At 42.8% G+C, this 12,649-nt stretch overlaps 2 protein-coding genes across 3 annotated transcripts in view; both read left to right on the forward strand.

Moving 5' to 3' along the window:
* tex264a (testis expressed 264, ER-phagy receptor a) overlaps window positions 1–7,242 on the forward strand; it is a 49,393-nt gene extending 42,151 nt beyond the window's left edge. The window contains exons 3-4 of the mRNA XM_086118711.1: window positions 469–640; window positions 6,136–7,242. Of these exons, the coding sequence (XP_085974837.1) occupies window positions 469–640; window positions 6,136–6,485 (522 nt within the window). The 3' untranslated portion in view covers window positions 6,486–7,242. The remainder of the gene's footprint in view (window positions 1–468; window positions 641–6,135) is intronic.
* A 2,149-nt stretch (window positions 7,243–9,391) lies between these two features.
* Window positions 9,392–12,649, forward strand: part of grm2a (glutamate receptor, metabotropic 2a) — a 44,862-nt gene continuing 41,604 nt past the window's right edge. Inside the window, exon 1 of one of the 2 annotated variants that reach the window (XM_086118708.1) lies at window positions 9,392–11,210. The gene's annotated coding sequence lies outside the window, so the exon portion shown is untranslated. The remainder of the gene's footprint in view (window positions 11,211–12,649) is intronic. The other variant, XM_086118710.1, reaches the window with a different exon arrangement.

The raw sequence follows: 12,649 nt of genomic DNA on the forward strand, positions 1-12,649 counted from the left end.
ATCAGTGTTTCACTGAGTTATTTCTCCAGTTGGCTTATCGGTCAGTTTGCTAGTCACATATGTTGTTAGTTAGATCAATTCGGGGGGGGTTTCAGTTAACCAATCAGTCAGTCTATTTGTTATTCAGTTTCATTGTTAGCTCAAAACCAGCCAGAAAGTCAGTGATAGTTTGCAACTGTGTCCGTCTTGTCAGTTGTTTAGTACAGTAAGTCAGACCGTTGGTTTGTAGTCAGTGAGGCAGTGAGTCGAACAGTAAAATCATCATTCAGCTGTCTTATTAGTGAGTTAGTGCGCTCCACAATGTGCCACTGTTTTTTGTTGTTGTTGTTGTTTTTTAGTGTTTCTCATGTATTTTGTACTTTTCTCAATAGTTCCGCCTTGGGTGAACTGCCCTTTACTGGATGCTCTTCTGGTTGTAATCTAATCTTCCACTTTGCCTTTTTCTCTGTGTGTCTTGCATTTTGACAGGAGAGGAAGCTGTCGGCCTTCCCATACATTGAGATTTGTCACTCGCTTGTCACCAATTATATGGTACCACTGTCCCGCCAGACTGATTTCTTTGTTCCCGAGATGAGGGATGAGGCCAAAGCTGATGTGAAAGAGGAAGACTCTGATGAAGACCGAGGAACTGATATCACAGGTAATATTTTACACACAGCAGACAAGTCAAGTGTATAGTCTTTGTCATTCCGCATGTGGAGAGAAGCGTTGTTTTATTGAGAGGTCATACATCTGATTGCTAGTGACGGCGGTTGCTGGTTGTGCCCTGCCGGTGAAGACAGCTTGCGTCACGTTGCAACAACACATATAACACGTTTGACACCATAATCACAGAGGACATGGAGATAAATGAGAGTTGGTAATTGTTCTGTCATGCCAAGTACGTGTGATGGAGCGCAATGTGATATTAGCAACTCTCACGCATCCATGCCTGGATTAACTGTCAACAAGTACAAATGACTAAATGAAGGACTGATGGACGGAACAGCTCTCTGGCCTCCTCATTTTTCCAAATAACTTCTGAGTGAACGCACAGATCGTGGCAGGTTTATATTCTACATGTGTTTGGTTACTATGTCATTTGAGCAAATTAGAAAGTGTGAAAACCCGAGATCAGTGTTTCTCATCTTTTAATGAGCCAAGCAGGGCACGTTTATTACCGTACGGAAAAATCTCATGGCACACTACCATAATGGTCACAAAAAGTATAAATGCTGAAATAATGCTGATCTTGAGTCATTTTAGTCACAAAGTTACTTATTGTAAAAAATATGGGCCTGTTTAGTTGAACACCTAACTTGTATTCAGTTCCATAGAATTTAGTTACAGTAATTGTAACCTACTGCCATCTAGTGGAAGATCTTTTATTTTCTTCTTCCTGTCAATATATGACGCTGGCATAGATAAATTAGCAAGGTTAGCGCGTCAACCTCACAGTGCAGAGGTACCTGGTTCAATTCCAGCTCTGGCCTCCCAGTGTGGAGTTTGCATGTTCTCGCCGGGCCTGCGTGGGTTTTCTCCGGGTACTCAGTTTCTTCCCACTTTCCAAAAACATGCATGGCAGGCTGATTAAACACTCAAAAGTGTCCCTAGGTGTGTGTGAGTGTGAGCGCGGATGGTTGTTCGTCTCTGTACCCTGTGATTGGCTGGCAACCGATTCAGGGTGGCCCCTGCCTACTGCCTGCAGACAGCAGGGATAGGCTCCAGCACGCCCCGTGACCTTTGTGAAGATAAAGCGGATCGGAAAATGGATGGATGGACATATAGTAACCCACTTTACAAGAGTGACGCATTACAACTTTGAAATACACTATGTGGACATAGTTACACCAGCCTAGTAAGTAGTAAATATACAGAAAAGTAAAGTTAGAAGAAAATAGGGAGTGGGTCGCGCCACTTGCAGCTACAAAGTGTATCGACCTAAGCGGTCTAGCTCAGGTCCCGATTGACTAATAATTGATGTCGCAATACCATTTTCTTCACATTGAAACTGTTGATTTAGTTTTGTTGTCTGAAGCAAAGTTGAAGTTTGTTGTCCTTGATAGGACAGGGTAGTAGGCAAAGGCGTAAATACTCAAAACAGGTTGCAATCATTTGTTATTTATACCGTGGTTTCCTTTTTTTCCATGAGAAATTTAATTGTGGTTTTAGGATGTCTTCCACGAGTTTGAACATTATATTCCTATGTTCCTTATTGCTACACCAAAAATAGTGCTCCAACCATATGGAGTTCTTTTTTTCGTCTCACTGGGCACTTAAAGGAATATTCCAAATGTTTTTTTTATGATTCGTTTCCGACACTTTACACCCAGAAGCCTTTTAGTGGTCACATGAGGGTGGAGAGTGAGCCTTTATATTTGCCACAAGACACAATCTAAATGGTCATTTCAATGAAGCTTTTTTTTTGCGGGGTTGGGGGGAGGTGAGCAATTACATCCACTTTATATTGGAACTGGTCAGTTTGTGAAAACAAGATACTAAAGTCAGCTCGGAATACAGTGATCCCTCAACTTAAGAGTGCCCCAACTTGCAAGTTACAAGCCATCACTCATAAACGCCGGCAGACGAGCGAAGTTGGAAACCAAAAGGAGAGCCACAGTCACCGATGTACGTTCAGTCATTTATTGGACGGAACAAACAGTGAAGCACACAAATACAAAAACAGTTGCTAGAGGCTACTTGAGGCAAGGCAAGTACTTCCTTTTGTGTGTTTTGTATTGGATTTCATACAGTAGCCATTTTCAATGCAGTAGCCATTATGTCTACTTTCAGCATTTTGGAGAAATACAACTAGCACAATGATTCTCAATTAGAATTAAGTTGGCCCAAAAAAACGAAATAAAACGATGCAAGATGTGTATCACAATATTCCCAAACTGCTCTTTCCTTTCACTTCTAAACAACATCCATCCACTCTTTAGCTTTCTGTTTTCTTCTGTGAACTCTGGACTGGTCTTTTTACATTCCTACTTGGAAAAAAAAGTCCTCTCTTCCGGACCTTGATTCTGAGCTTTAATAACCCCGACGGGCCCAATTTAGCAACAGAATTAGGCAAATCTCATCGATAAGACGATTCGGGGTTCAGTTGGCTTCAACTGTAGTTGCGTTTTTATGACCATGCTTGAGGGGTCATCTCATAGGCTGAAGCACCTTCTCAGGGGGGCTATGCCCAGCCAGTTATCCTTCAACAGAGCAATTATTTCCCATTAATAGCCTTGTATTTTAGAGACATTCCCATGTGGAAAGATCAGCTGCATTCATCATAAATCCCATTCACACCTTAGCGAAGAACATACGCTTCCATCGCCTCCTGTTGGGACTTGCCAGCTAATCAACTGAACATTTCTCAGCCCCTCGATAAATAACACAAATGGACTTCTCATATAAAGCACCTATGTGATAATTACGTTGTGATGGGATGCCGTCTGGACTTGTTTTTTTTTTTTTTTTTTTTTTTTGTACTGCTTACTGTGTTCGTGACATTCATCTTGAGTGTGAGCATCACAATTAAACTATATTGGATTTATTAATTTCCAGATGTTTTTGGTTGTCTTTTTAATAGGCTATTACCATTGCCAATTATTGTTGAAATGATCTCAAATTTCAATTAAAATGTGTTTCGAAAAAATAACGTTTAATGGTAAACATAATTTAACTTAAATATTTTACATCTTGTTTCGAAAATGACACTCATGAGCAATTTGGCACAGCAACTGAAGAGTCGGAGGTCAACAGAACACAATACACCTGATCATTTCCATGCAAAGGAGATCGGTACAGTATAGAGCAAAATTAATGGTTCCATCAATCACAACAAGTCGTCCAGGCCCTGAAGTAGCAAAGTAGCCCAAGCCCATCACACTACCACCGCCGTGTTTGACTGTTGGTATCATGTTCTTTTTCTGAAATGCTATTGTGTAACAGAGTCACACACCTTCCAAAAACTTCAACATTCATCTCGTCTTGGGAATCATTTAGATGTGTTTTGCAAAAATACGACAAGCATTTGTTATTTTGGGTCACAGTAAATTCCTGATTTAACAACAGAGGCAAGTACTTTTTCACACAGAGCCAGGTAGTTTTGAATATTTATTTACCTTAATAAATCAAATAACCATTGAAAATTTGCAGTTTGTTTACTTGGGCTAGCTTTGTCATTTCTTTAATGTGGCAAAATAATGCACAAAAAAAGGATTTTTACATGCTGGCACGGCACTATATATACATATAAGATGACTAGATGAAGAAGTCAGTGGAGGCAGTATGAAGGATGGGAGAGAGAAGATGAGCACAGGGGAGCATGTAGCTGTGAGCCCAGAAGGGAGCAGCTGGAAGTAGCGACATGGTCAAATGGACATCATAATCCTCCGCAACATATTGCCACCAAAGCATTGGACTTGCCTCACTTGCCTCCCTATGACAACGCCACATGCAGTTGTGAACAAGAAAACACGCTCGCGTCACTGACAGACATTTTCACAGTCACATGATCAGCCCGTAATACTTACAGAGTCCGCCTGCTTCTGATCTGTGAACTGCGGCTGATGCGATTCTTCCACAACTTGAGTGACGGCAGGCAAAGTGATGACAAGCCCAGTGAAGTGTTGCGTAGCATTGAAACTCAAGTGAGAAACTAATGAGGGAAGTTAAGCTTTTGTTGCTCAGCCAAACAAAAGTAACTCAGCCTGTGACTCCTCCACAAGTTTGATGCTGCAACTCCAAATTCTCGGCTTTTACCCGTCACGGTCTTATATATTACACGTGAGGCTAATATCCCCATCATTTGCAGTTGAAACCAGATGTTTATATAAAAAGACAAGACTTTTTTTTCTCTCGACTCATCCAGGAGGTTGCAAAAGAACCTCGGACAACATCCAAAGAACTCCAGACCTAACTGGCCTCAGTTCAGGTCAGTGTTCACGTCTCTACCATAAGAAAGACACTGGTCAAAAATGGCATACTGTGCTGTCCAAAAAGAAGACAAAGGCTCATCTCACATTTACCAAAAGACATCTTGATAATCCTCAACACTTTTGTGGATTGATGAGTCGCAGCTGGTGTAGAAATGACACGGCATTTGATTAAAAAGAACATGATGCCAACAGTGATGCGTGGTGGTGGCAGTGGGATAGTCTGGGGCTTCTTTGCTCTACCTCAGGACCAAGGCAGCTTTCTGTGATTGATGGGGACAATGAATTCTGCTGTCTACCAGAAAATTCTAAAGGAAAAGATCCAAACATGAGTGCGGGCCCTCAAACGCAAGCGCTCTTAGATCATGCAGCGGGACAACACACCACCAAGTCCACCTATGAATGGCTCCCCCCCAAAAAAAATGTTTTGGATTAGCCAAGTCAAAGTCTGGACTTGAATCCAATTGAGATGCTGTGGTGTGACCTACAACCGGCACTTCATTCTAGAAAAGCCTCCAATATGGCGGAGTAGAAGCAATTATGCAAAGAAGGGTGGGCCAAAATTCCTCCACAGCGATGTCAACGACTCACCAATCATCGCAAACGCTTGATTTCGGTTATTGCTGCCAAGGGCGGCACAACCCATTTATAAGTCCAGGGGGCAATTACTTTTTCACATAGGAACAGGTCAGCTTGGATTTTTTGTGTGTGCGTGTGTGTGTGTGTGTGTGTGTGTGTTGTGTGTGTGTGTGCCTTAATAAATTGGCATTTAGAAACTGCATTTTTTTTCCATGTCTGATATTGTGTGTGTGTGTGTTGTGTGTGTGTGTGCCTTAATAAATTGGCATTTAGAAACTGCATTTTTTTTCTATGTCTGATATTGTGTGTGTGTGTGCCTTAATAAATTGGCATTTAGAAACTGCATTTTTTTTCTATGTCTGATATTCACATTGGTTTGATGAACTTTGTGTGTGATAAATATTGGAAGAGCACAGAAATTAGGAAGCGGGGGGGGGGCAAATACTTTTTTCACGGCACTGTATTGCCCAGCTCCACTATTAGCATGTGTGTACATGGGACTCGCTGCTCTTTATTAAATGGGAAAGAAACTGATGGGCAGGACACTGCATCCCCCACCTCTAATGCACAGTCACCACTGTGAGTAAGTATTTTCCTTCCTTGTAATCAATTAATCACTCCTGCCTTGCTCCCATTTCTCGTTCAGGGGCCGACTCTCACAGCGACGCCAGCTCAGGAAGCGCCGGAGTTCCCTGGGACAGCCGAGAGACGTCCCTGGCCGCGTCCACGGCCGCCTCTTTGGCCTCGTCCCTCCCTCTGAGGGACGTGGTCGAGGCGCAAGGAGATACCAAGCACAGAGACGGGAGCGAGCGAGGCTCAGACGGCTCACTGGCCAGCGGCTCGTCCTTTGAGGAGCTCGACATGGATCACGAGGAGCAGGCGGGAAAGGTGGAGGAGGAGGAGCAGGTCCCTGAGGTTGCGGATGGGAACGCTGCTGAACTTTTGCAGGAGGAGGCGCAGAAAAAGGAGCCTTTAGGGGCCGACGGCGAGGAGTGATGTTGAGAGATAAGGGATGTTAGCCACGTAACGGTGGCGCGCTCCAAGAGAGTCTCGGTTGTTGTTGTTCTTGTTGCTGGTTATCAGCCACCATGTTACCATGTCGCTGGATCCGAACCCTTTCACGCCACATTTGAGTACTTTTATTACACTCTTAATCTCTAATTAAAGCTACATCTTCATATCTAAACCATGTCAACACACGTGCCACATCCCTCGAGGTACACTTGCAGAATCTAATGACAGTGATTGGCTCTGTCAAGGAAGCATTCAGTCAACAATTTGGGTTTGCAGTGGTTTCAAAATACGCTACAAAATGGAGCAGGTATGGTCAAACCTCAGTTCCCAAACTAAATTTGTTTTTGCGATGAAACATTTTTTTCCCATTTAAATGAATGGTAATACAATTAATCCGTTTCAGCCCCAGAAGCAATTTATGCTATGTTTTCTCTGCGTGGATTTGATTGAAAAAAAAAATGTAGAAATAAATGAGCCATTTATCGCCTCTTTGTTGTTAGTTGTTGCTAGATGACACCATTTTCATATTTTATTCCTTTTCCTCAGTGGCATTCAAACAATCAGTATTCATTTGCTAACCGATTTTATTTTGTAGCATTGTCGCCACATTCCAGTCGATCAGCATCATGAACTGCTGTGACATGACAAAAATTATGTAAAGCAAATGGCCGCGTGTGTCCGCGTGCACGTGTGTGTACGTGTGTCTAATAATAAAACATCTAAAATATGCTAACCGAAATTAAGTCACACCTGTTACTTGGGAGTCTTGACTGTAAAAAAGTGTGCTCGAGACAATAGTTTTTTTGTCGTTTTTTTTTTTTTGTGCTTTGCAGCGTGGGCGGCGGTCGCGCACATTGCTCGCGTGAAGCTGCGGCGGCTGCTGATGTCGCCTCACTTTAGGGCATTTAAAGGTAAGGTAACGATTCAACAGCTTGATAACTAGGGAATATACAGAGTTTCGAAGAGTGAGGGGGGGTTAGTATGTAACGGTAACGGGCAAGATGGTCCATGTCAGTTTGCCCATTTGTTTCCTCAATGCTGCTTTTAACAGGCATGCAACAAATATCCAAACTGGTCAAATTCAGTCACCGCGGCAGTGTCACATTGACCTGGTCAGAATTTGAACGAAGGCGTTGACATTTGTGTGAGGATACATCACGTCTACAGTGTAGTGATCTGACCTGCTTATTTATTGACAAGACACCCGCCTTCTAGTGCTCCTTAATGAGCAGCATGACCTACACTTCAAATACTTTTCACACTTTCCTTCTCTCTCGCGCTCTCTCTCTATCGTTGATATCAACATTGTAAAGAAGCTAAGAAGAGGCGAAAATACATTTTTTACAGCTTCTTCCTTGCAGGTGCAGTCTACGCTGGATAATAGTCATCCGCAGGTTGGTTGAGAAAGCCATTTAAAATGATAAATGCCATCGGTTAGTCCCCTCTGGTTTTATAGGGATCCATTTTAGCCATTCAAGCTTTTTAAGTAACTTGTTTTATGTTTATGTGACCAAGGCTGCTTCTGAACAAGATTTTGGAGGAGAGACATCATCAACGCATATCCTCCGCTGCATGTCTACAATACCGTACAGTATATATTGTCCTCACTGCATGTTCTCATCACATCCTTAACTACAGACAGTGGATATAAAAAGTCTACACACCTCTGTTTACATACAAGGTTTTTTTTTTTTTGTATTTAACAAAAAAAAAGGTCATAACAGAACCACACAAACACATGGAAAAGGTGTTATGGTCGAATGAAACCAAGGCCAAACTTGTTCAATTCCAAAAAGTAGGTTTTGTTCACAATTGCTCCAAATAGCAGTCAGTGTTAGCTCAAACCCTTCGGGCTGCAGCTAGAACTCAAACCCCTTAAACGGTGGATGATGTCTGTTGACTCCCGTTTAACATGTTGGAATGTGGATTGGTTAATTATGAGTTATATGGGTTATAGGCCATATTAATGGTGGGATTTTTTTTTTTAAATTATCTTAGTCTCATTCTTTTAATATGAAAATGTGGCATTTGAACATGGGTGTGTAAACTTTTTATATCCACCGGATCCTAACTATATGGCCTCCACCCCCATAGATGCCGTCCGCAAAAGTCATTACTGTGTGTCATCATCACATTTTAAACACTGGAAATCCTCACAGCATGCACTCCACACTTAATATGCTCACACCGCATGGCCTCTGCAATATGTCCACACCACATTTCCTCCACTATGTTCACACAGCGTTTCCCATGTAGTGCAATTTTCCCCACTATGTCCTCACTGCCTTAACACCGCATTTCCTCCACCGTGTACATCTGCCACTCACATATACTAACTATATGTGGCTTCCACTACATGTTCACACTGCATTTTCTTGACACTGCGGTGGTGCCTTGAGATGTGACCACGCCCATAACTCAACACACTCCTTTCTTCAATCATCTTTCTCTACTGAAATGATCATGGTAATGTGTTTTAGTTGAAAGGAAAATTAAAATAGCACTCAATATTTTACTTTAAAAAAACGTGATTACAACATAAATGAATATAAAGAATCAAACAGTGGCTCCTACTGGTGTGCACATTATGGCCACCAGGGGCAGTATAATTGTAACAGATTTCGTTGGCAGTGAAAAAGTAATGAGCGCATTTTAATCTTTGGGGAATTATTGCCCGTTATCTTAATTAATGCTAACATAACGAGATATGCCGCAGATGAGAATGAGCATAGATGTTACTGTACATATAAACCAAACATGGAGCAGCAACACATAGAGAACATGCAGCAATCCTCAATGGTCTACATTCTCTCTGCTCTGTAGGATGACACTAATTGAAGTCGTTTTTATGTATCGTTGAAATTAGGCTACAACCACATCCAGTCAAGCACAGTTTTTTTTGTTGTTGCACAGGTGAACAGACGCCTGTAACCCCACAACTCAAAAGTCCGTCCAGTGTGTCTGGGCCACACAATGCACTTGGGTGTGAAGTTATTGGTTATTATAATATCCACAGTCAGGTTTGCATGAAATAAAATGCACACATATGCAAAACCGTTTTGCAAACTACTGGTCGATGGATCAGTCAGTCGAAGAAGCATGACAAAACAATCTTTCGTAATTGCAACCAGTGTGTTCCTGCTTGTGTTGTGAAAGTGCTTGCATAGACAAGATTGATATTTTGTGAAAACATTGACTGTGGATGTGATAAACCATAACTTCTCCGCTATGTTGATTGGGGAACTAATATCAGCTACTAATAGCAGCACAACAGAATCACTTGTATCAATTTTTTTTTTAGATATTGAGGTGCACGCAGAGCGGCCAATGGCGGACACTTGGTCACCACGTAGCTCTGCCCCTGAGTAGCAACCAACAACATAATGCATCATTTTAGAAGAATTGTGAGTGACTCTAGTTGAGTTCCCTGTCACCATACACCGCTCCAATCTCAAAGTTTTGCTTTCAAGGCAAAAGACACAAAAAAATTAATCAGCCGAAATCTCACATCCGGGGCACCGTTGCACTGTATGTCTTCACTATATAAGCCACACATGCCTTGCACCCTGCATGCCCTTCACCTTCAGGTCGTCCATATAAATGTCTGCCCTACTTATCCTCCAGACCTGTCCTCACTATACGTCCTCAATAATCACTTCACTATATGTCGCCACCCCATATCTTCTACATGAAGTGTCCTCTTGCGTGTCCTCCTCACAGCATGTCCTCCACACTTGAGTCCGTGCAGTCCAGCCTGAGGCTAAACATGAAAGTCAGTCTGGGAGAGGTGCTGATGACATAGTGGGCCAACAAGTGATTTAATTAATCGTGAAACCCACTGGGCTGTCTTCGAGCTTCCAGTGCACGGAGATGATTGCCTCCCTGCGATGTTAAATATTAATCTCATGAGATCTCTGGTGGAGAAGGAGAAAGGAAACCGACGAGCGCATTTCAGAGTGTCACATTTTTCGAGCTTTGTTTTTGGCAGGAGGGGGAGACGCGCGACCCCCGCGCGCACCTCGGCCAACTGGGACTGACCTCACATTGTCACGAGATGTGTCACAACGCGTTTGTGGAGCCCAAATTAAAAATGAGTATTCTCTAAAGAGATATTTTTTTGCACAAATAGGAGGTGGGGTGGGGATGGGGGTGGAAGGCGACTCCCAACTCGCAGAGCTTCTCTACTCGCATTTGGATGGTGTGTTCGGAGCTTTAAATGTTCCACCACAACCTAGTTCGCACTTAGAATGATGATCTCTCCACTGCATCAACCTTGCTGCCGGGCGCGCTCATCTGCAGTCCGGCTCGCATTTGTCTAAAAGATCAATTCGACAGCTTGCGAAGTAACAGGTGCAATTTCCCAGTTTGCGCAATAAAACAGGTCAATTCCCAAGTCGCGCGTTATTTATTTCAAAAGGCTCCTTCCCTCCCCTCGCTGTCGGATCATTAAGTGGGCGTCGATTGCGCTGCGAGTCGAGGGTGAAATGTGACTTCGGAGGCTGCAGGAGCTTGGGGCGGCTCTCGTATGCAGCACCACGGACAGCGGCACAACCAGGCGCGCCTTTTTCTCTTCCTCTCAACTTGGCCCGCCATCCTTCTTTGCACCTTTTCATTCGTTCGCTACGCACGTCCGAGAGCGCTCCGGAGGATGTCCACCGCCTCAGCGCTGCTCGTCCTGTCCGCTAGAAGCTGAGGAAACCCGCACAGGTAAGAAAAAGTCTTCTGGATACATGCCAATGTGTGGTTCTCGTTCCCGTTCTCTCTCTCGCGCTTTCGTTTTGTCGTTAGTTTTTTTTCTTAAGTTGTGCTGCGCACTAAAGTAGACTCTTCATGGTTGTGGGTGAAGCTTCTTGACATGCTCTCATGACGCACATAATACAGATTGTATTATAGGACTGCAGAGATTGTGGTTTTATTTGTGGGTGCGTTCAACCACACACACCAAAAAAAAACAAATTGTTCTTTTAAATAAGATCTTTAGATAAATGTTTTTTTTAACTTTGATTTTTAAAATAAATATTTGAATAGCAGGGAAAAGGCAAACAAATAAATGCTATTTGTTGCTGCTCATGGCTGAGGAGTTAAAGTACTCATAAAATCATTACCGCCCCCCCCCCAAATAAAATGGAACACAAGCACAGCAAAATGTTCTATCAGGTTTAAAGTGAACATATAGAGACGAGCCTGGAAATGCCTGCAAGCAACGAATCATTTTGTTCGAATCGCCCATGAACAAATCCGTAAAGGAATGAAACCCAAAGGATTTGTGTGGGACGATGACGACTTGCGTGGAGAAGATGTTGCTTATGGGGAACTGAATTATTTAAACGTGTGAAAAAGGTTGTGCGTTCCACTGCCATCATGTGAAGCCCCCCCACCCCAACACCACTGTCACCTGTTACATTTGAAACGACGAGCAGAGTGTCTTGATGGCTTGCTCACATCCTCCTGTATTGTTTCTTCTGATTGACCACATCGTTTTGTTTGTTTGTTTGTTTAGTAGCGGCTTCCATTTGCACTGCATGTATTTATTCAGGTTTTCTCAATATGCAATAGTAGTCAGTGAGCTCCACTTGATTGCACGTGTGAGTTTATTGCTCTCTTGTGCACCTGATGCCCACGCAACATCTGCTATGTCGTCAATAACAAATCCTCGCCTCAATGTACAGGATTGTTCATACTCTGTGCATTCTTTAAAAACAAATCAACTGGAAAAAAAATCTGTAATAATTGGGGTCCATACTTGCAGTGAGAAAATGCCGCCTGAAAAAACAAAGAAAACAAACTAACACTGATAAGTGAGGTGTGAAGGTGCCGAAGGTTTCCGATGACTGACTTTCTTGTCTGTCTGCTTGTTTCAAAGTAACACTTGTGCTGACAGTGAATGACTATCTTATTATGTGCGCGCGGGTTTTTCTGATAATGCGCTTCAGTCCGCTCTCCAATGTCAAATTTAACAGTGAGTGACAGCAGAACAAACTTGCAAGCATACCACCTCATGACCGACATTGCGAGACTGTGTAGCAGGCTGATGTGTCATTCTGATAAAATACAATTTAATATTACAGTACTGTCGGCCAACCAAACACTATCACAGGTTCAAAATGAACCCTACACTTTAATATAATGGGGGGAAAAATGCTTAA

Source organism: Hippocampus guttulatus, chromosome 8, assembly GCF_054856545.1.
Source record: "Hippocampus guttulatus isolate MCC_2025c chromosome 8, RoL_Hgut_1.0, whole genome shotgun sequence".
Lineage (NCBI taxonomy): Eukaryota > Metazoa > Chordata > Actinopteri > Syngnathiformes > Syngnathidae > Hippocampus > Hippocampus guttulatus.